The 24,194-nt window shown below is 46.8% G+C and overlaps 1 protein-coding gene across 3 annotated transcripts; it reads left to right on the top strand.

Moving 5' to 3' along the window:
* The first annotated feature begins 2,977 nt into the window (after positions 1–2,977).
* On the top strand, positions 2,978–17,673 carry LOC137436190 (antiviral innate immune response effector IFIT1-like). 3 transcript variants are annotated; one of them, XM_078770269.1, is made up of 3 exons: positions 2,978–3,074; positions 3,443–3,478; positions 13,945–17,673. In XM_078770269.1, the coding sequence occupies exon 3, from the start codon at positions 13,953–13,955 to the stop codon at positions 15,237–15,239; it is 1,287 nt and encodes a 428-aa protein (XP_078626395.1). In that variant the 5' UTR covers positions 2,978–3,074; positions 3,443–3,478; positions 13,945–13,952; the 3' UTR covers positions 15,240–17,673. The 3 variants fall into 3 exon arrangements, with proteins under 3 accessions (XP_078626395.1, XP_078626396.1, XP_078626394.1); XM_078770270.1 differs by having other exon boundaries at positions 3,038–3,074; positions 3,443–3,528; XM_078770268.1 differs by having other exon boundaries at positions 3,052–3,103.
* The last annotated feature ends 6,521 nt before the right edge of the window (positions 17,674–24,194 follow it).

Genomic DNA, 24,194 nt, shown 5'->3' with positions numbered 1-24,194 from the left:
CACATTGCTCATTCCACGCATAACCTTGAGTCCATCTGACAACATGTTCCCGTTCACTCTGCGGCGTCGGCAGTTTCCGGTACGACCCTGCTTTGCCATGACTGTGAATAAATCCCAAGGACAGTCGCTACACCATGTTGGGATCTTCTGCTCACGAGACTTCTTCAGCCATGGTCAGTTCTACGTGGCGGCCAGTAGGGTTGGCAGATCCAGCAGCCTCCGCATTCTTGCCCTGGACGAGGAAACAAAGAAGAAGCGCCGTTTCCTCAGCAACGTTGTTTATGAAGAGGTGCTAACGAGATAAAGGTGTGTACAATGGACATGTAGACAATTTTTATTATTATTTATTTATTGAAGAACAATTGTTTCGAACGAATTCTTCAAAAATAGTGCACAACTTCTTTTGGCAGTCGTACACCATGTTGGGATCTCCTGGAGAGGTGCCGTTTCCTCAGCAATGTTGTTTATGAAGAGCTGCTAACGACATACAGGTGTGTACATGTGGACAATTCTTATTATTTATTTTTTGATTGAAGAAAAATTGTTTCGCAAAGAATTCATCAAAATAAGTGCACAACTTCTTTTGGCAGTTGTACACCATGTGAGGATCTCCTGGAGAAGTGCCGTTTCCTCAGCAATGTTGTTTATGAAGAGCTGCTAACGACATACAGGTGTGTACATGTGGACAATTCTTATTATTTATTTTTTGCTTGAGGAAAAATTGTTACGAAAAGATTTCATCAAAATAAGTGCACTACTTCTTTTGCCAGTTGTACACCATGTGAGGATCTCCTGGAGAAGTGCCGTTTCCTCAGCAATGTTGTTTATGAAGAGCTGCTAACGACATACAGGTGTGTACATGTGGACAATTCTTATTATTTATTTATTGCTTGAAGAAAAATTGTTACGATAAGATTTCATCAAAATACATGCACAACTTCTTTTGGCAGTCGCTACACCATGTTGGGATCTTCTGCCCAAGAGCCTTCTTCAGCCATTGCCAGTTCTACGTGGCGACCTCTAGGGTTGGCAGTTCCAGCAGCCTCCGCATTCTTGCCCAGGACGAGGAAACAAAGAAGAAGCCCGTACGTGGTGCCTTATGAAGTGGTGCTAACGACATAAAGGTGTGTACAATGTACATGTAGACAATTTTTATTATTCTTTGTTTGGGAGGGAGATGGGAGGGTGATGGGGCAGGGTGATGGGAGGATGATGGCAGGGTGATGGGAGGGTGATGGCAGGGTGATGGGAGGGTGATGGCAGAGGGTGATGGCAGAGGGTGATGGGAGAGTGATGGGAGGGTGATGGGGGGGAGATGGGAGGGTGATGGGGCAGGGTGCTGGGGCAGGGTGATGGCAGGGTGATGGCAGGGTGATGGGAGGGTGATGGCTGGGTGATGGGACGGTGATGGCAGAGGGTGATAGCAGAGGGTGATTGCAGAGGGTGATGGCAGAGGGTGATGGCAGAGGGTGGTGGCAGAGGGTGGTGGGAGGGAGATGGCAGGGTGATGGGAGGGTGATGGCAGGGTGATGGGAGGGTGATGGCTGGGTGATGGGACGGTGATGGCAGAGGGTGATAGCAGAGGGTGATTGCAGAGGGTGATGGCAGAGGGTGATGGCAGAGGGTGGTGGCAGAGGGTGGTGGGAGGGAGATGGCAGGGTGATGGGAGGGTGATGGGAGGGTGATGGGGGGGAGATGGGAGGGTGATGGGGCAGGGTGATGGGGCAGGGTGATGGGGCTGGGTGCTGGCTGGGTGATGGCAGGGTGATGGGAGGGTGATGGCAGGGTGATGGAAGGGTGATGGCAGAGGGTGATGGCAGAGGGTGATGGCAGAGGGTGATGGCAGAGGGTGATGGCAGAGGGTGATGGCAGAGGGTGATGGCAGGGAATTAACATTAACGAATAACATTTGTAATGTAATAATTTGTAATAATTTGTAGTAATAGATATAATAATAATAACGAATTCTGCTCTGTTTCAATTCTGTTTCAATTTGCTGATATGCTTTGCAAACCTTTTTTTTTTTAAACTATTTTAAAACTAATACAATTCGAACATGGAATACATACTGACACTGCACTTTCAGGTCTCCTACAAATCCTACCCTGTCGCCTCACCGTGGCGTAGGAGTGGCAATGGTCAATGGCATCGAATGTCATGGCTAGCAAAGACAGGGAGGTACACTTGATTTAAATTTGGAAATTTTTTTTTTTTTTTTTTTGGCCACGGAACGGGCACCCACGTACGGGCACGTCCTAGTGTAAAGTAAATGTCACAGGAGTGACCACTGTCGCGGACGTCCCAGGTTTTATATACGCCCTTCAGTGGCTGAAGCGAGAATCTCCCCTGGGTTCAACTTTGGTATAATTTCACTACAGACCCCTCATGGCCCGATTTTTTAAAATGCTGTGAACAAACTTTGGTACAACACGGGTGATGAAGGTTGTTGTCAAGTTTCATCAAAATTGTTTGTGTAGTTTCTGATAAGAAAGCAAATACCTATTTTGAGGGTGAAACCTGCAATTCCAGTTTCGGAGAAGAACTTGTAGGTGTTTACGGACGGACGGATGACGTGCCATCGCATAAGCTCACCTGAACTTCGTCCCAGGTGAGATACTCATAAGGATAATATGACTCCCTGTCGCTCCCGGAGTGACCAGGTGGACTGGTGAAGAAGATTCATTGTTGATCTGATTAATTAAAACTTATTTTTCAATTTGTAAACATTCAACATGACCTCGTTTCATCATTATCATTTGAATATTCTGTACCTGTCATTTGTTGTACCTTATTTATCCAACGGTCTCATTCGTAAGAGATTCAGAGAGCAAGTGAATTGATGATGCTGTTTGAACAAACCAATTGTCGTGTTCTCGTTGGAATCAAGTGAAACTTTAACAAATGCTCGAATGTTCGGTTAATACCGTAGTTTGCAGAGAGGGCGTGTCGGTTTCGGTGATGAGTCAGTTTCGGGAAACAGAAGGTATTTAGTCACGTGGTAATTCATATAAAAACCCCATCGCTCCTGAATTACAACACTCGTTCCAGTTCTGTGTTCTCATCGTGGATTGCAGGTGAGTGAGCTACATGTGAATGGATGCAGGTGAGTGAGGTACATGTGAATGGATTGCAGATGAGTGAGCTACATGTGAATGGATTGCAGGTGAGTGAGCTACATGTGAATGGATTGCAGATGAGTGAGCTACATGTGAATGGATTGCAGGTGAGTGAGCTACATGTGAATGGATTGCAGGTGAGTGAGCTACGTGTGAATGTGAAATTCGTCATTGTTATCTTGTTCAGGATGTAATAAAAAGTATGTTTTGTACCTGTTATCTATTTCTGGATAATCTGAACACCCAGATAAACACCTTTACTAAAATCAATGATTGCTGGTGAGGTCTGATGAGAATGTCGTCAAAACGTGATTATTATTTTTCAGGACAAACGGTGAAAACTACCTTTTGGTGCCAACAAGGTTAGTGCCGAGTTGTGTGGATGTTCATACCCATAAACAAGCATCCTAAGGTAAAGGTAATCTTTTTACACAAATATGGCAGGGCTTGGGTCGGTATGGACATGATGTGTACATTGGTAGGATGGTGGCTTAAAGGATTGTCTAAACTCTAAGGTATGAATGTTGATATAGATTGCAGGTATCCCGACTGGGTTCGAATCCCGATTCGACCATAAACTGAGAGTAGTGGCAGCTCGGTGTATTACAAAGTGCACGATCCATTGGATGAATTCTAAGCTGGGTGTCCTGCCTCCTCACATTAGTTGATAGAGGTTAAAGATCCAACGTTCTGTTTCGTGATGATTAAGGAAGTTATCGCGGGCATCCTGAATAAATTACAATTTCCTGCCCTATAGACCCTGTTACACCCTTTAGATCCTGTTCGACCCTTTAGATCCTGCTCGACCCTTTAGATCCTGTTCGACCCTTTAGATCCTGCTCGACCCTTTGTAACCCCTAAGACGTGTTAGACTCCATTCCACCGTTTAAGACCTTCACACCTTTAAATACCCTTTAAACCCCGAAGATGATTTTAGACCCCGAAGATCTTTAAAGACCCTCTAAGACCCTCCATTACCCACCAGAACTCCAACAGCGTTTAGACCCCCAAAAAACCGCCGAGACCCCTAAAACCCCACAACCTCAAGACCTTTAAAGACCACTAAGGCCGTTTAACACCCTATTTATCCTTTACTACCCCGAAGCCACCTTAGACTCCCTTCTGTTGTTTAACACCTTTAGTGCTTCACACATGTCAGACCTTTAAATACCCTTTAAACCCCGAAGACCCTTGAGACTCTTTCGAACCCGAAGACTCCGAATATCCTTTGGACCCTTAAAGACCCTTCAGATGCTTTAGAACTCTAAGACCCTGTTACACCCCTTAGAACCCTCAGACCTTTTAGATGCTCTTTGAACTTTTAGAACCATAAGATCCTATATATCCTTGAGAACCCATAAGACCCGTTTGATTGCTTTCTACTGTTTAAGTCTGGTGTTGGCTTTGCGGTTAAGGTGGTTGGCTTGAAATCCTAATGTCTTGGTTTGAGCCCGTGTCAAGCCGTTGAATTAACACCAGGTGGGTTGACTTGGCATGTCCATCCTTCCGAGGTCAGAAAAATGAGTACCAGCTGACTGGAAATGATGCAACCAGCAGCTACAGGCTGCACATGAAACCACCACAGTTTAAGACTTTCACACCTTTTAATATCCTTTAAACCCTTAACATCCTTTTAGACTCTTAAAACTCTTGGGACTGGTCTTAACAGGTCCCTTTAGACCCTGTTACTTCCTTTAGAATCCTGAGACCCTTTAGAACTACAAGACCCATGAAGACCATATAGAACCCTTAAACCCTTCAAGACCACTTAGATCCACAAGACTATTTAGACCCTGTTACATTCTTTAGGACCCTAAGATCCTCTAGGACCCCAAATACACTTTATGACCCCCTAGACCCTTTAGATCCTTCAGGCACTTAAAGACTCCCAATACCCTTTAGACCCCTTAGATCCTTCAGGCACTTAAAGACTCCCAATACCCTTTAGACCCCTAAGACCCATCAGACATCGAATACCCTTCAGAACCCAAACACCCTTTAGAACCCTTTGACCGTTTGACCCCTAAAACCCCCTGAATACCCATGAAACTCTTTAGACCACAAAAACCCTCTTTTTTTTTTTATACCAAGTCAAGGCTCATTTAAGAGCTAACACATAAAACATATAATAAAGGGAGCAGGAGAGAAGAAGGGGAGAGAGAGGGAAGCACAACAGTAGAGAACAGGGACATCGGGAGATCTGTGGAAGAGAGAGGGCTGGGGAATGGGGGTGGGGGCAGCGGTGGGTTACACAGGATAAATATTTTCAAGAAACAACAACAACAACAGGCATTTTAAGGCCATTCCCCCTGCAGGAGCGGGGGTTGGCCTTGCGGTCCCCATGACAATCTTCTCCATTTTGCCCTATTTTCTGCATCTCCCCTTGTTTAACCCCCTTGCCCGCATTTCTTCTTCCACCATCTTTAGCCAAGTCTTTCTCGGTCTTCCCCGTCCTCTACTTCCTTCTACATTCATTTCCATCACTCCTCTCAACCAGTCACTTTCATCCTTCCTCAACACATGACCAAACCATCTTAAACTGTTTCTCTTCACAGCATCCATCACAGGCTCTATTCCCATCATCTTTCGCAATTCATCATTCGTCTTCCTCTCTCTCAACGATACTCCGCACATCCACCGAACCATTCGCATTTCCACCCTTTCCAACCTTCGTTGCTGCTCTACGTTCATTACCCATGTCTCGCTCCCATAAATCATAACACTTCTCACACATGCAGCATACACCTTTCCCTTCAGCTTCAATGACACTCCCCTCCTCGTCAGCACGCCACTCAGTTCCTGAAACTTCCATGCACATCTCACTCTTGCAACCGTCACTTCCATGCACATCTCCACTCCTAACTTCCTCAATGCCCATGTCACTACTTCACGTGGAACCCTATCGAATGTTTTCTCCAGATCAACAAACCCAAGGAACAACTTCTTCCTCTTCTCCATGTACTTCTCCTGCAACTGCCTCACAATAAAAAGCGCGTCTGTCGTTCCTCTTCCTGGCATCAATCCAAACTGCATTTCGTCAATCTTCACTTTCTTCCTCATCCTCCTCTACAAAACCCTTTCCAATACCTTCATTCCATGCTCCAATAACTTTATCGCTCGATACGAGCCACAGTCCAGAGGGTCACCTTTCCCCTTGTTTCGAGGGACGAGGGTACTCAGTTCCCAATCCACTGGAATGCGGCCTTCTTTCACCACCAGATTGCAGATCTCTGTCATTCTCTTCACACCCCAATTTCCCGCTGCCTTCAACATATCCCCCACAACTCCCGTCGCCCTCCCGCTTTTCTACTCTTCAATGCTTTTATCGCTTCCTCAACTTCCTTCTCGGTTATCTTCTCTGCCGGTCCTAAAACTGGGTTACTCTCGATGTTGCCATCCCATTCATTCTCTGCATTCAACAGTATTTCCATATATCTCTTCCATTTTCCTTTAATTTCATCTGGGTCGACAACGATTTGTCCCACTTCATCCTTCAAGCAACTCACCCCCATCACATCACACCTCTCTTTCGCTATCTGCTTTGCAATCCTGAATACCGCTCTCTGACCCTCTTCCAAATCCAAGCGTTCTCCGAACATTCTTCCGACATGCCTCCTGCACCTTTGCTACCTCTTTCTTTGCAGCCTTCTTGGCTGCCTTATAACTTTCATGTTCTGCCTTTTCTGCCCCCATACCCTTCGCCTTCTGCCACTCCTTGAACTTCTTCCTCTTCTCGTCAATCTTCTTTCCAACTTCATCCTCCCACCACCATGTTTCCGAGTGCCTCGGTGGTCCTTTTGTCCATCCACATACCTCACCAACGGCTCCGAACAGACTATCTTTAATTGACATCCAACCACTTTCAAGCTCAACCACATCATCCTCTACCATACTCAGCCTCTCTTTTAATGCCTCCCTCACTGTCACCTCTTTCAACCTCCACACCTTCATTCTCGGTTGGTACTTCACCCGCTGAGCTCTCCTCGCACCTTTCACCCTTATGTCGCAGACAACCAAGTGGTTCTGTGAAACAGCCTCCTCCCCCGGGATCACCTTTTTGTCCCGGAGGTGCCCCCTATCTCGCCTACGCCCCAGCAGGTAGTCAACGGTTGTCGTCGACCCACCTGACGTGTATGTAACAAGCTTATTATCCTCTTTCTGGAACTGAGTATTACAAATCAACAAATCAGCTCCATCAGCAAACTCCAAAATCCTTTCACCTTCTCCATTTCTCACACCATATCCGTAACCCCCATGAACTCCCTCAAAACCGTCCATACACCATCCCACATGTCCATTTAGGTCTCCTCCTACCACAACAACTTCCTCATCTTTCACGTTTTCCATCAGCTTCTCTATCGCACACCAGAACTTGTCCTTCTCGTCATAGCTCCGACCAACCTGCGGAGCATATCCCGAGATGACGTTCACCAAGAGCTTTCCAATCATCATTTTCACCATCATCAACGTTTCACTCACTCTAGTCACACTCACCACACTGTCTACAAACTCCTCACAAAACAAGACACCAACACCATTCACGCCCTCCGGGCACCCTTGCCACACAAACTTGTATTTCTGTCCCTGCCTACCCTTCACCATTCTCACACCACTTCCCTTCCATCTCGTCTCCTGCACACAACATATGTCCACTCTTCTTCTGACCAATACTTCCACCACTTCTCCTGATCTCCCTGTCATTGTCCCTACATCCCATGTCCCAAACCTCAGAAACCGATCTCCACGTCGGGCATCAGACGTTTCGTCGTCGTAAATGGAGTGATTTCCACCCTTGCTTCGATCGGGTTCCCCACCTTGAGTTTTGACGAGAGGGAGTGGGGTCCCCCACGGGGTACTTCGGGCTGTACCCTGCCCATATGTAGTTGCAATCAAGAAAGAAAACAGAATTTAAAGGAGGTTAATTTGGGGTGGATTAACAGGGATAGAAAAGATCAAGGTTTTGATGGAGGAAGACAAGATATTGTCATGTCCGTGGCCGGCCGATGAACACCCTCCTCGGACGAATAGCTGGACGGTCTTAATCCGAGGCGAACTCCGAATAATGGCGGTACTTTTTGGCGCGCGGACGGAGGGCAACAAGGTGCTTACCCGAACGAAGCACACGGGTTGATTCACGAAACCCACGAACAATTAAACACACGACAAATAAAATGCAACAATAATGATTGAATGAAAGTAAACGCAAGAATAAAATAAATGCGGAGGTGAATCTAACATTCCTAGGGTGAGACGTCTCCACTCAGACACAAAAACAGACAAGGGGGAATATAATAAAACAAAATAAAATTCCCCAAGCCGGCCGGCACTCAGCTCTAGTCCAAAATTTGTGCTTGTGGATTGTGGTGATTGGTGGTCGTCGAAACTGGTCAGGTCGGCAGTGCAGGATGAGGATGGCTGACGAAAGGACCGCGTGTCGAAGCCCCACAATGGCAATGATCAACGACGCGAGCGCACCCCTTCCTCACGATCGAAACTGTCGACACCGTTCTCTCTCAGCGTCAGCGCACCGAAGAATGCCAGCTGTTTGAGCCAGTCTGTTCGAGCGAAGGGATCAACAATGACGAAAACCTTCCCTTCGTGCAGAAACGAGAGTCCACACCGAGAGCAGAGACGCGCTCCTCTTCTTCCTTCCCTCTCCTCCAAAGCACACACTAGCCAGAAGCGCCAGCACAACAGCGACCGACAGGGACAAGAGCCAGACCGAGAGAGAGGGTCTTCTTCTTCCTGCTCTTGAACCTTCCCTGCTCTCTGACGTCAATCGACCAGTCTCCGAGCTCTGTCGAAACACCACATGTCCTCTCGACCAATGACGAAGCTCGGGGCGTGGCCTACCAGTTACGATCCTTTCAAGGCAGAGTTTAGCCATCGATCGAGAGTGTTCGGCTTCTGCCACTTATGGTGGGTAAATGGAAGGTTGTTGTTGTTGTTGTAACGAGGGTTTTATGGCCATAGGCCCCCCCATGTGAAGTTATATAAATAACCTTAAGCTCCACTTTTCCCTACTTAATACATCAAAATGTCTCCTACGCGTTCACGGTCCATGCTAATGCTATACAATCCTACCTTTACTGTGGTAATTTATCCTCTACCCCCACAAACGTAACAATATTGTGGTGAGCAGCTGTTTTAAAGACCTGCAGGGGGGAGTGGGAGAGTGTGGGAGTTTGTTCCAGAGGTGGGGAAAAAGAGGAATGAAAGAGTGAAGGTGAGCAGAGAGTCTTTATTTTGGCAGTTGAACCAGAAGAGTGTTGCTGACAGATCTTGTGCGACCTGCAGGAATATTTGGGGGACAGAGCACAGACAGAGCTGGGGGAGCTAAGCCGGAGAGGAGTCGGTAGAAGACAGAAAGACCACCAACCTGCCTGCGGTGAGAGAGAAAGGCCCTTAGAATCAGCTTCATCAGAGGAGATTCCAATGTTTCTGAATGCTTTGGTTTCAACCGCGTGAAGCCGAGCTAGGTGTGAGGCAGGAGCACCAGCCCAGAGGGGAGAACAGTATCCCATCCCATCAAGCTGCGGATGAAAGCTCTGCACGTGTTGAGAAGCTCAGGAGTGCCAAGGAAGGACTTCGCACAATGGAGGATGCCCAGTCAGCGACTGGCTTTGGAGGCCAGCTTGGAAATGTCATTTTCCCAGGAAAGATCTTGGCAGATAGTGAGACCTAAAAGCTTTTGTGAAGGATCTTCTTCGAGAGGAAATGGGAGGGTTTTCCAGAAGGTCCTTTCAGAGAGACATAGTGAGAGGGTGAGATTTGTCAGGGTTGAGAGACATGTTACAGTTGTTTGACCAGATTTTATCCAGGTCTGCAGAGAGTGAAGAGGCTGCAGACTGCCGATCTGAGGGGTGAGATATGGAGTGATAGAGGGTGGAGTCATCAGCAAAAATATAGATCAAAAATATTTTAAACCCATTTAGACCCCTAACACACGCTCTATATAACCCGAAGACCCTCAAGAACCCGAAGACACTTTTAGAACCTTTATATCACTTTACACTCTTTAGGCCCCCCAAGACCCTTTAAGACCCTATATAACCCTTAAGATGCCTTGTAACCCTAAGACCCTGAAGACCCCGAAGACTATTTTGTCCCCTAAAAACATTTAGACCCTGAAAACCGTTTAAAAGAGTAAATAGAGTAAATTGTAAAGAGAGAGAGTAAATTGCTCTCTCTCATGCACAAATTTATCCCATCTCGTCTTCAGTTGTCATACCCTTCCTCCCGTCCATGGTGCACGGAATCTTGTGGTGAGGCTATTGCCAGAAACAACTTGCTTTCGTCTCCTGGAAAGCAAATCCAACGGAAGGAAATCTCATTTCCTTTCACAAAGCCCGAAACAAGTGTGTGTCCACCCTCAGGAGAGCCAGGAAACAATATCTCTCCATTCTCAGGACTGAACTCTCTTATCTGTCTCCCTCTTCCAAATTCTGGTGGCGTCTGGTCAAATCTGTTTCTGGTGTTTGTTCCCCCTCCATCCCCTCCCTCACCTCAAATGGCTACACGGCCGACTCCGCACGTGAAAAAGCTGAATGCCTCAACTCTGTGTTTGCCTCTAAATCGTGTGTCCCAAACCCATCCCTCTCTGTACCCACCGTACCCAGTCGTACCCAGCTGCTCCTGGACTCTGTGTCCTTTCCTCCTGACAAGGTGGAAAAGTTTCTGTCAACCCTCGACTCTGATTCTGCAACTGGACCTGACGGCATCAGCCCACAGGTCCTAAAATCCTGTTCTTCCGCTCTTTCACTCCCTCTCTCTGTTCTCTTCACCCTCTCTCTTTTGCTCAAGGTCATCTGCCATCTGCTTGGAAATCTGCCAACATCACCGCTTTGCACAAAAAATGTGCATAAACAGATTCTAGCAACTACAGACCAATCAGCCTCCTCCCAATTATCAGCAAAGTCATGGAATCCATCATCGCTTCAGATAAAAAATCTTTCCTCTTCTCCAATGGCTTGATCTCTGATCATCAATTTGGTTTCAGACCTGATCACTCTACTCTGGACATGCTGCTTCTGCTTTCTCAACAATGGATGGAGGTCCTCAATGCCAAACAGGAAATTAGAGCTGTCTCCCTTGACATATCACGTGCCTTCGATACGGTCTGGCACCCCACTCTGCTCACCAAACTCTCCTCTTTTGATATCCATGGAAATCTCCACGCATGGCTGGCGGACTTCCTCTCTAGTCGTAGTCAACGTGTGGCCCTGAATGGGTTTCTCTCATCTCCTCTTCCTGTTCAGGCTGGTTCCCCAAGGCAGTGTTTTGGGCCCTGTGCTTTTTCTGCTCTTCATCAATGATCTCTCTGACTCTTGAAAATCCTCTCTATTTCTTTGCTGATGACTCTACTCTCTGTCGCTCCATTCTTCATCCCTCAGATCGGCAGTCTGCAGCCTCCTTACTCTCTGCAGACCTGGACAAAATTACAGACTGGGCAAAACAAGTGGAACATGTCTTTCAATCCTGACAAATCTCACACGATGTCTCTCCGAAAAGACCGACTGGACAACCCTGCTATCCACTTTCTGAATAATCCTCTCCAAGAAGTTCTGTCACTCAAGCTTTTGGGTCTCACGATCTGCCATGTGTTACGAATTCATGTGAATTACTATTCAGGTCTTTGCGTATCAATGTGTAGTCGATTAAAGGTTGTTGTGATTAAAGGGTCAGGAGCCCTTCTGGGAAAAAGGAGACCGGAAACGGAAGGGAAAAGACACGAGGTCCTGGAGAAGCGACGATCTTCTTCTTCCTCGCCGAGCTCCGAGGCAAGGGTATCGATATCGAGCAGCGTCTGATGCTGCGTTGGGAAACCCATCTGGCGAAAGGAATTACCCCTTGACACATCAAGTTGCCGTGGGTTCGTGCACGGAACCAAGCGTCCTACACAGTTCGCCTCACCATCTACAAGGATGCGTACGGGTCGCACCTTGGGCCTCGCGCGCTGGACAAGCCGCGCGTTGCTTTGCCCGCGTTGCTTGGCAAGGAGGTGCGCGCTGCCACCGTTGTTCCCGGTACGTGACGTGCACGTTTGGGAGCACGTCAGCCAGGGGTTCGTTCAACCGCCCGTGTGCGGAGAAGCCGACCATCCTCTTGGTCAGGAGGGGCCCAGAGACATTGTGAGGGACAGAGACCAAAGGGGTCGTGAGTACCCAAGGGATCGGGAGTGGGGAAAGGGGACACACATATATAAGATGGCCATCTTAATCATATTGGTGATTGATTGTTAATTGTGGATTGTTGATGGTTGTTGATTGTTGATTCCTTGGGGGAATATATCATTGATTGTTCCGGATCCTTGGTGTGGGGTGTCTTATTGATTGGAATTCATATTGATTGTGTTACGAAAGCGCATAAATAGTATATCTTTCTGGCGGAGTTCCTCTCACGGTCCGGGGGTCACCGAGACCAGGTAGTCACCAGGAGGACCACGTAACACATGATCTTTCCGGGGAAAACCACATTTCAAATCTGGCCTCCAAAGCCAGTCGCCGACTGGGCATCCTCCGTCGTGCGAAGTCCTTCCTTGGCACACCTGAGCTCCTCACCACATACAAGGCTTTCATCCGCAGCTCAATGGAATACTGCTCTCCCCTTCTGGGCTGGTGCTCCTGCCTCACACCTAGCTCGTCTTCACGCTGTTGAAACCAAAGCATTCAGAATCATTGGAATCTCCCGCGATGAAGCTAACTTCAAGGGCCTCTCACTCACTCACCACAGGCAGGTTGGTGGTCGTTCCGTCTTCTACCGACTCCTCTCTGGCCTTGCCCTCCCAGCTCTCTCTGGGCTCTGTCCCGCAAATATTCCTACAGGTCGCACAAGATCTGCCTGCAACCCTCTTATGGTCAAACTGTCAAAATCAAGACTCTCTGCTCACCTTCACTCCTTCATTCCTCTTTTCTCCCGCCTCTGGACCAAACTCCCTCACTCTCTTCAATCCCACTCCACCCTCCAGGTCTTTAAAACAGCTGTTCACCACCATCTCTTATCTTCCCCCATCCAAAACCTTGATCTTTTCTACCCCCGCTAATTTCACCCCAATTCCACTTTTTTGTAATACCAATTTCTGTCCTGGAAGTCCTTGGGTTTTATACTTCTCCCACTCCACCCCCCCACCCTTCCCACGCCTCCTCCCCCCAAGCCCTCTCCCTCCTACACATCTCCATGCTCTCAAATGTTGTGTTTGTGTGCTTCCCCTTCTCTCCCCATCTTGTCTTCCGCTCCCTCTTTTTATATATTTTGTTTGTCTGGTTGATTTGTTTGTGAAGTAAATGTTAGCTCTTTCACGAGACTCGATTCAGTATATTAAAACAAAAAACAAACAAAAAAACAACCCCTAAGAACATACAGACAACTAAGACCCCATGACCTTTTGTAACCGTAAGACTCTTTCGACCCCATTACACACTTTATAACCATTCAACCCCAAAGATCCTTTAGAACTTGTTAGGCCCTTTTATAACCCAATATATCCTTTGGATCCCGAAAACTCCTGTCTTCCCTTTTAGACCTTCACACCTTTCAGACATTTTAATGCCATTTATACCCCTTTGACCTTTATACCTTTTTGGAAGTCTTAAGATCCCTTCGACCTTTGAAGACCCTTTCGACTCCTTTTAGACCTTTTGACCTTTACATATTTCAACCTTTACACGTTTTGACCATTTTAGCTTTACAGACCTTTTACCTGCTTTCATCTTTGCAGCGAGACAATTTAGATCTTTCATTTGCAATCAATGACACAACACAAGTCCTGGTGATGGTCTGCAATCTGATTGCATGGTAATTTATCCCGTTCGTTCTCAATGTTTTTCAGGAGCGGATATGGTTGAACAAAGTCTTGAAGCAGAGCTGAAACAACTGGAATGCCACTTCACCTGGAACCTGGAAGCTTCTGTTCGAGAAGTGTCGTGGTTCGAAGAAGCAATTGAATTCCAATTGAAATACAACTCTGAAGTTTGGAATCCCACAGCACACAACTTCCTCGCTTTCATTGCTGCAATGAAGAAAAGTTGGCCTTGTGCTCTGCAGCACCTCGCTGCAGCTGAAGAAGCTTCCCGGAAGACATCTCATCAAGAAATGAGTGAACACAATTTGGTCTTGTACAGCAATTATGCCTGGGTCCATTTCCAAATGAACAACCAGCAAGAAGCCAATTGTTATCTCAAAAAAGTGCAGAAGATAAGCGGTGAAACCAAGGTTGGAGATTGTACCTCACCGGTGAATCCAGAAGTGCTGGCTGAGAAAGGCTGGACCTTGTTTCGTTGTGGGTTTGCTCATTACAACAACGCTGCAATGTGTTTGAAAGAAGCATTGAAAAGTCGACCAGATCATGTCCAGTGGACTTTGGCATGTGCCATTGCATTGTGCCGTTGCGAGTGGAAATATAATTCATCTGATTGTTACAAGTTAGAACCTTTGGAAGGAGAGAAACTTCTCAGGCAGACCCTTGAACTTGACCCAGAAAACAGTATGGCGTCAATACATCTGGCAATCCGTTGTCAAGCTAAACGGCAAAAGAAAGAGGCACATTTACACTTGCGGAAAGCCTTGCACAAGGCCTCAAACCATCCTACCATCCAGAAGTACAATGCTCACTTTTTAGAACGTGAAGGTTCTCCAGAAAGTTTGAATGAAGCAATAAGAATCGCTCAAGATGCTTTGAATACCAACCCCAACAACCGATCACTTTTGTACACTTTGGGAAAAGTTTACTATCGGAAAGCGAAACTTTTGGAAAAGGAGATAATGGAACCAAAGACCAAACAAGATCAAATTAAAAGTTTATTGGACAAATCAATTTACTTTAACCAGAAATCATATGCTGTGTCTGAAAAGACATTTGTAAAACCAATGTGTAATGTTGCAAGAACCTACGCTGAGGTTGGGATGATAGACCAGGCACGTAGTCTCTACAATGATCTTTTCGCTGGCCAAGAACGTCTGACGTGTTCAGAAAATGTTCAGATTTTGCATGCTCAATTTGGATTGTTGCTTCTGCGACAAAATGATGTAGAAGAAGCAAAGAAGCATTTTACGTTGGGCCTTCATATGAATGAGAATCCAAATGCTGCAAACATATGCAAAGATGAACTAGAGAAGTTGCCTTGACCACGATCCTGATTTAATAACTCAGATGGTAGCAATCCATAATTTCCTGTTGCCTCCTCTGCCACCCATGATAATTTATGTTATTGTGGAGTAAAAGGTTTGCGGTTTACACCATGCGTTTACTCTTAAAATTGCTATTTATTTATACAAGTACACCCACTCACTTCGGGAGGGGCAGGAAGGGTCATTCCTCTTTTGGGTATTTCGATTACAGTCGATCTATGGTCGGATCTCAAGAACATTGGGTGTGTGGTCATTTACCAAGTTTCTTGTGAAGAGATCGCCAAGTGGTTTAAGCATTTGAGCAAGCACTCCATTCAAAACCGTTAATGAACGGCTGGCTTGGCAAGCGCTAGCTAGCTGCTTGGTAAATGAGCACAACCCGGGCTTCCTCCCTTTCCGTTTCATGTTAAACAGCAGGAGCGAGTTTCAAAAGTTCGTGACGAAAAACGCTGAATTGGTGGCAGAAAGGGCCATATTATTAACCCAACCCTTGTGGGGTATGTAGAGCACAGTAGATCTTCGCTCAGTTCTGTAAGTAAAACGTACCTCACGGATGTCGGGATTCCTCCAAATTTCTTTGTTTAGTGTTATAAACAGAATTAGCGATTGTTCAAAAAGGCAATCTTTTTCTTTTTTTTCATGGATATTGCCCCAGACAAGGCATACAGCCACTCTAGGTAAGGGGCTAAGAGAAAGTGAGAAAATACAAAGATAAAGCAAAACAAAATAAAAACTAGAGATGTTCCAGGGAACCTGAACTCAACTGGTCTATATCAATATGGTTAGAATATGCATAATGGAACCACAAACTATATAGTTTACATGTGCTAAAAATATATGACAAAAATTGATTTTTCAATATGGCCGCCCTGCCGCGCCCATTTTTGGGCGTGCAACGCCCAAATGCAATCCCAAACTAGTTTACGTCTTAAATATGCTGCATAACAAGTTAGTGTATGGGTGAGCGGAGATGGCAAACCGGGTCTTACGTCCAAACACTCGTGTGGGAGGAACCAAGTTAGAAAGTCCAACAGAACATTTGCCATGAAAATATTTGAAGAAGAAACCAAGAGTGGCAATTGACCAATGGTGAGAGAGGTTGAAGAGTTGAACCCATCTCCACACCAACCTAGACTAGACGGATTTATGGTAAAAGGCCATGTATAAGCTTCGAGGTGCATTTTGGGGGTAAAAGTTGGGAACCTCACTTTTTAACATAATTAGGGCATGCCGATTTGGCACGGGAACATTTGATGCGAGTACACTATCAAGCCATGGTATGGAGCAATGCTCATTGTGCCATAGCTGACCTTCCTGCACCTGTGGAAATGGGATGGAAACATGGTGATTCTGATGTCACTGAGTCCATTCCCAGAAAGTTGCCTCGAGATGATTTATTGTGCTTGCCAGAAGCAATGCAAGACTCGACACTGCAAATGTCGCTATTCAGAGTTGAGGTGCACATCAATGTGTGCCTGTCAGAAACAGTGATGATCAGACCCCTTGTATGAATTTGATGTAGCTTGGCAAAACAACATGTGTGACATTCCTGAATGTTTGTGCTTCATGGCCATGTGTACTTAATTTTAGAATAAATGGTTGTATGAAACATTGTCTTATTAAAACCATTTCCCATTTTATAGTGTCCAATTTCAATATCAGTTTGATTGTCACTTTCAATATGTCGCCAACCATCATATAGACTCGACGGATTTATGAAAAAGGCCATGTATAAGCTTCTCGGTGCATTTTGGGGTAAAAGTTGGGAACCTCACTTTTTAACATAATTAGGGCATGCTGAATTCGATTAACCCGGTCCTCAAGCCGAATTTTGAGTTGTTCTTTTGAGTTTTGAATAAACTGCTGAAGAACTTGGGCATTGGTGAACTCACAGAGGAGACAATCAAATCTGCAGAAGCGTTCGTCTGCAGAATATATAATGTGCACAGAACAACCTCTGTTGATTCAGCATGACATATGTTGTTCTCCAAGACTGGTAATCCAGAAGCAATGTCACCGACAAGTGATGCTCTTCATTTCCATTTGATGCGAGTACACCATCAAGCCATGGCATGGAGAAATGCTCATTGTGCTATAGCTGACCTTCCTGCACCTGTGGAAATGGGATGGAAACATGGTGATTCTGATGTCACTGAGTCCATTCCCAGAAAGTTGCCTCGAGATGATTTATTGTGCATGCCAGAAGCAATGCAAGACTCGACGCTGCAAATGTCGCTATTCAGAGTTGAGATGCACATCAATGTGTGCCTGTCAGAAACAGTGATGATCAGACCCCTTGTATGAATTTGATGTAGTTTGGCAAAACAACATGTGTGACATTCCTGAATGTTTGTGCTTCATGGCCATGTGTACTTAATTTTAGAATAAATGGTTGTATGAAACATTGTCTTATTAAAACCATTTCCCATTTGATCGTGTCCAATTTCAATATCTGTTTGAATGTCACTTTCAATATGTCGCCAACCATCATATAGACAAGACGGATTTATGAATAAGGCCATGTATAAGCTTCTTGGTGCATTTTGGGGTAAAAGTTGTAAAGTTAAAGTAAAACAACTGCATGTATATACATGATATATAAATGCTTGTTCAAAGAAATTGTCCAAAAATGGCAATTTGGCGGCCATTTTGTTTATGCTGATTAGAAGGTCAAACACTCAACATTCGACTTGGAAACCTGGTTAATCGAATTCAGCATACCGTAATTATGTTAAAAAGTGAGGTTCCCAACTTTTACCCAAAAATGCACCTCGAAGCTCATAAATGGCCTTTTTCCATAAATCTGTCTGGTCTATGAGGACGGTCTCGTAAAACACTTTCCACCCAGACTATGATATGGGGGTTCAGGCACAGGTCACTCAACACATTCAGAAGGGTAAATGGCTGCATGGTGTTTAAGGCTGACGAGAAATAAACAAATAACACACGGACAAAGGTTCCATTCTGGTCAAGGTGACTTATGATTAGATGAAGTAAACTGAGCCAGACATCTTCAACACCTCGTCTTGCTTTGTATGCAAATTGTAAAGGATCCAGTTTAGAAGTTACATCTGATGTTATAAACTTCACCATCAATTTCTCCATACATTTACACAAGGTGGAGGTAAGGGCAACAGGTCTATAATAATTATCATTGAGCTGCCTTGGGTGAACCTTTTTTGGCACGGGAATAATAATGGACTTTTTCCAACAAATATGAACAGTGTGAGTCGCCAAAAGTAACTGAAACAATCGAGTAAAAACATTACTAAGTTCGAAACAGAACTCTTTCAGAATACAAGACTTGATGCCATCTGGACCACAATACTTCCTTTTACTCAACACCATAAAACACCTCACAACATCAGGTTCACAAATTACAGGTATGGGACACGCTCGAGTATCGAGATCCTCCCAGAGATTCACATTTTACTTGGTTTCCTGGAACATCAAATCTCGCGTAAAGGTCACTCAATTCATCCACAAATTTGGAATCTGGAACATTAGTGGGCAATGTTCCATCCTTGAGCCTCATTCATTCCCATCATATGCCTGAGTCCCCTCCAAGCGTTCCGAGCATCATCATCGTGTCGCTGTTCTTCAATCTTATCCTTGTTTGACCGTTTACACTTGCCAATGACAGAGCGCAGTTCTTTCTTCGGCTCCCTGAGGGCAGAGTCATTCTTCTTCAGGAATGCACGCTTCTTCTTCATCAAACAAGTTTTCACTTCAGAGGTAACCCAAGGTTTGTTATTACCTGCGCTCGTGAAACGAAAAACGCAGGTTAGCATTCAGTTGTGTACGTGTGCCGTACGTGTCTGCATTTTTAAAATTCATTTTCTCGGCAACCGTTGGTCCGATTGACACGAAATCTTACCATTGTACAATTTTTTCATTCATAATTATGACGTCATAGGTCATGTGGTACCGACGCCGTCTTGGTAAAATGTTCCACCTCCATATCTCCCAAACCACGCAATGGAAAAAATTGAAACATGGCTCATTGTCAAGTACTCCGCTTGGGGAATAAGATATGTTAATGATGATGTAATCAGTACTTTAATTATGACGTCATAATTCGACAAGTACAACACATTGTGAATTTTTTTTCTCAGCAACTCTGGTCTGATGGGCACGAAATTTTCACCATAGGAGCACCTCCTCCTGTAAAATATTTTAATGATAATCATGACATCATCGGTCATGTGGTACAGGCGCCATCTTGGAAAAACTGAAAAATGGTGCACCTCCATATCTCCAAAACCGCTTCTAGGAAAAAATTGAAACGTGGCTCATTGTAAAGAACTCCATCTGGGGAATAGGTGTTGTTAACGATGACGTCATTGGTGCCATAATTATATGTTATAATTCGACAGGGACAACGCTTAGTCTGATCAGTTTGAATGTATTGGGCGTGATCTGTGCAACAATTATATTAGAGAAAATAAATGTGTGATGTCATCGCTCACGTGGTCTAGCAGCCATATTGGATGAAAGAAAAAACAATGTTCAAAAACAGAAGAGTTGGCTCGCAACAAGTTGGCTGCGCAGGACGAGTATTCCATGAATACCATCTAGTTGGGAAACGTGTGGTTCTCTCTGTGGTCACGAGGTCCTCACAGAACTTCACATAATCTGTGATCGTCTCAGTAAGTTAATCAGGGTCGTCACAAGAGTCGAAACATACATCCCAGTCTGTGCATAGGAAAACAGCCCTTCAAACGTTCGTTGTCCTCCGCCTTTCTGGTTTTAACCGTCTTGCAAGGAACCGGCGTTCTTTTCACCTTTGGTCTGTACGTAGGTAAGATATGAACCACGTTATGGTTTGTACGTAGGTAAGAGATGAACCACCTTTTGGTCTGTATGTTGGTTAGAGATGGACCACCTTATGGTCTGTACATAGGCAAGAGATGGACCACCTTATGGTCTGTACGTAGGCAAGAGATGGACCACCTTATGGTCTGTATGTAGGCAAGAGATGGACACCTTATGGTCTGATCGTCGGACCGCAGGAGCACATTTCACCACATAAACATGTTCAATGTTACCATAACATTTGTCCAACGTCCTGCTACCACGGGTAGCAACATTCACATACTGATCGAGCTGAGGGAGTTCCTGATCGAGTTCACATCGATTTAAATCCCCAAGAATCAGGATCGATTGATCCACTGAATGGGCGGGCGCTCCTTTGTAACTTTCTGTGACTTGTTCCGATGCACATTTAAAGTCCGGCCCGGTGCGTACACCAGAATAATAGTGCATTGACCAAATTCCCGTGGCAGGTAGTCGGGTCGGAAAGACACCGTCAGCATCTCCACGTCTTCGGAACAGTACCGTTCACGTACCGTAAAATGTTTGGCCCAATTCAAATTGACCAACATACACAAATCGCCATCTTTGGCCTTGCCCGATGACGCGACTCTATCGGCCCTGATCATCTCAAATCCATCGAAGGACACGTCATCCCCTTCACCAAGCCATGTCTCGGTGAAACACACCACAGACGAGGTCCGATAGTAACAGTCGAACCTCAGGAGGGCATCAAGTTCATCAGTTTTGTTCTTCATTGAGCGAGAGTTCATCAAAGTCAAAACAGGAAGCGGTACCTTGTGGTTTCTGGGTTTAAGCCGCTGATGAAAATCTCCACGAGAACCTCGTTTTTCTTTCCCTTAATTCTGAAAGCACCATTCAATGCCAAGTTCACAACTCTCTGCGGAGCACCACCAACACGATTGAAACGCAGGTTCAGCAAGGCCTCGCGAGTATACGTGATGACGCCATCTTGTAAAGAATGCCCGTGAAGTGAAGAACCGATACCAGCCCAACATGTGCAGCAGCAGCAAAACCCCGAAGCCATTTCGACAGCTGCAGAGGTCGTGAATCTCCATCTTCCATTAACCAAGAAAAATCCACTCAAAGAAAGCAAAGTGGCGACGAAACAACAGAAGAGTAAACGGTGTCACGTGGGGTCAGCTGCAGTGTAGCACTTTATTTCGGGGACAATAAAGATTTATTATCTCACTATAATTTACCAAATGTCCGTCCGTCCGTCTGTCCGTTCGAAGGTACCGCAAAAACGGCTGAACCGATCGCAACGATATTTTGGGTGGGTAATTCTGGGACCCCTGGGAGTAAAACAGGCGATATTGTTTTTCCAGTTTTCCAATTCTGCAGTTTTTCCAAACTCGATGGAATAATATTTCCCGATATGAACAGTGATGTGGCTTTTGTTGAAATTCTACAAATACTGTTTATTCTACGTACCAGGAGAGAGAAGATCGACCCCTGACGAAATCTTCCTGTATAAACGTGCGGCTCCTCAGTAACACGGCAGCGTGTGCAAAGCGACAGAGAAACAGGTAGAGCGGTCGCTTCCGTTTTGTAGATTTCAATCTTTTTTTCAAAATGGGCGCCATGTACTGTTTAGATTTTGATGATTTGCGTGTGATATGATTCAAAGGATGTTTATATGAATCGTTTAAAATAAAAAAAACCCTTCAATTTCTGATATTTTTCCTTTTCATTTGGGCTTCCCAGTTGAAGCCCCGCCCACAGGGCGGGTCCCGTTTGTAGTTGTTTAAAATTCAAACGTCAAATGATGTTAGCTGTTACACGAGCCTCCATGTTGTATACCAAAAAAATAAAATAACGTCACTCAGCGATAATTAATTTTGCACATGGAATATATATATTTTTAGATGGTATTAGTTTTATTAAAATGTTTTCCAGTAAATTGGTGATTTTGTCATAAAAATGGTAATAATAAAACACCAAACGCATGTCATTGGCCTCCGCAAGGTCGCTATGTTAACACGTCATTGCGAGACGTCAGACGTACGGACAGCGAGCGTGCGGAGCATCGAATCGATTATTGTTTGTATTCTTTTCTTTCACCAAATATAAATTTCGTGTCGACATAAACTCGCGTTTATTATCTTAAAACAATTGAGATCTGAGGTGATTGGATGATTCTGTGGTTAAAATGTTATTGTGGCGGACACAAAAGCCCACTGGCGTGGTGACATCATTCCACGCACCAAGTGGGCGGTGGCCACGCCCGAGGGGTAGGCGTGGCCTCATGATATACACCGGGCGACCAGCCCGGAGCAGTTCAGTGTTACAGTGTGCTCTTACAATAAAGACGTTTATATGTTACCGCTTGTCCACTTCCTCCTTGCTCACAAGCAGCGCGCGTAACGCCGCGCTTTACTGGTGACCCTCGACGTTGGATCTGCCGTAGCGATCCTTCCGAACACGACGCCATTGCAATGGCCAACGACAAGGCAATGGCGATTAAACTTCCCGAATTTTGGGAGGCCCAGGCCGAAGTCTGGTTCGTTCAAGCCGAAGCCCAATTTCAGCTTTGGCGCCTCACCAACGACGACCTGCGCTACTGCCATGTCGTCGCCTCCCTCGGGCCCGGCACGGCCGCTCGAGTTGTGTCCGTCCTTCGCCACCCACCGGACGGCCACAAATACGAGACACTCAAGCGGCTACTCCTAGCCACGTTCGGCCTCACGGACGACGCACGGGCCGACCGCCTCCTGGATCTCCCCGAGCTCGGTGAGACGCGCCCGTCGGTCCGAATGGACCATATGCTGTCACTGTTGGGCGACGAAGCCCCCGGTTCGCTATTCCGGGCGCTTTTCCGGCGCCAACTTCCAGCGCAGGTTCGCCTCGCGTTGGCCGGGACCGAGCGAACGGAACCCCGAGCATTGGCAGCCGAGGCGGACAGGTACTTCGCCGCTTCGGACACGCGGGCGAGCGTCGGCGTGGCCGTCACGGCCCTCGGCGCTGATGTTCAGCAGCATGTTCCACAGCATCCGCTTCTACAGCACGCTGATGTTCAGCAGCATGCTGATACGCGTCTCGTGAGCGCCGCCACGCCCCGCCCACCGCCGCGGCGAAAACCGCCACCGCGGGGAAACCCGCCAACTCCACCGGCCTGGCGGAGCCAGCCGCGCTCCTCCAGCTCCACCACCTGGTGCTGGTTCCACGCCAAGTTCGGCCACGAAGCTCGGCGGTGTCATCCGCCGTGCTCCTTCAACGGGTCGGGAAACGCCCGGGCCGGCGCTCAATAGTGGCGATGAGCGCCGGCCGTTCGAGCAGCCTGCTGTTCATAACGGACACCTTCTCCGGGCGCCGTTACCTGTGCGACACGGGAGCGCAGGTGAGTGTCATTCCCGCCGGCACGTCAGACAAGCACGCCGCGGGTGGGGGCCCCGCGCTGCTTGCCGCGAACGGGACGCCCATCCGTACGTACGGAAAACGCTGCCTCTCTCTGCGGTTTGGAGGGCAGGTTTTCCGATGGACGTTCGTCACCGCCGACGTGCCCATGGCACTGCTTGGCGCGGACTGCCTGTGCGCTAATGGGCTCCTGGTCGACGTCAAGCGCAGACGGCTTGTCCAGGCCGAGACGTTCAGCTCGCTCGCTTGTGCGTTGCCCAGCTCAACGGGCGGCTTGCCAAGCGGCTTGCCGAACGATTCGGTTCCGGCCACGTTGGGCTGTACGCTTCCGGCAGCGGACACATTCACCCGCCTCCTCGCCGGCTTCCCGGCCCTCACGTGGCCCACCTTCTCGGCGGGCGCCGTCAAGCGCGGGGTGGCCCATCACATCCCCACCGTCGGGCCACCGGTCTACGCCCAGGCACGCCGCCTCGAGCCGACGAAGCTGGCGGTGGCAAAAGCGGGGTTCGCTACCCTGGAGCGACTCGGCATCGTTCGGCGCTCAGAGAGCGCTTGGGCGTCGCTGCTGCACATCGTGCCGAAGCCCGGCTGGGGATGGCGACCGTGCGGGGACTATCGCCGTCTCAATGACGCCACGACTCCCGACCGCTACCCCGTCCCCCACATTCAGGACTTTTCCGCCCGTTTGGCGGGCAGGTCCTTCTTCTCGAAGGTGGACCTCATATGCGGCTACCATCAGGTCCCCGTCAGGCCGGAGGACGT

The sequence above is a fragment of the Myxine glutinosa genome, chromosome 1 (assembly GCF_964187855.1).
Source record: "Myxine glutinosa chromosome 1, kmMyxGlut1.1, whole genome shotgun sequence".
Taxonomy (NCBI): Eukaryota; Metazoa; Chordata; class Myxini; order Myxiniformes; family Myxinidae; genus Myxine; species Myxine glutinosa.
The sequence above is the reverse complement of the archived record's forward strand: the minus strand, read 5'-3'. Positions and strand labels throughout refer to the sequence as shown.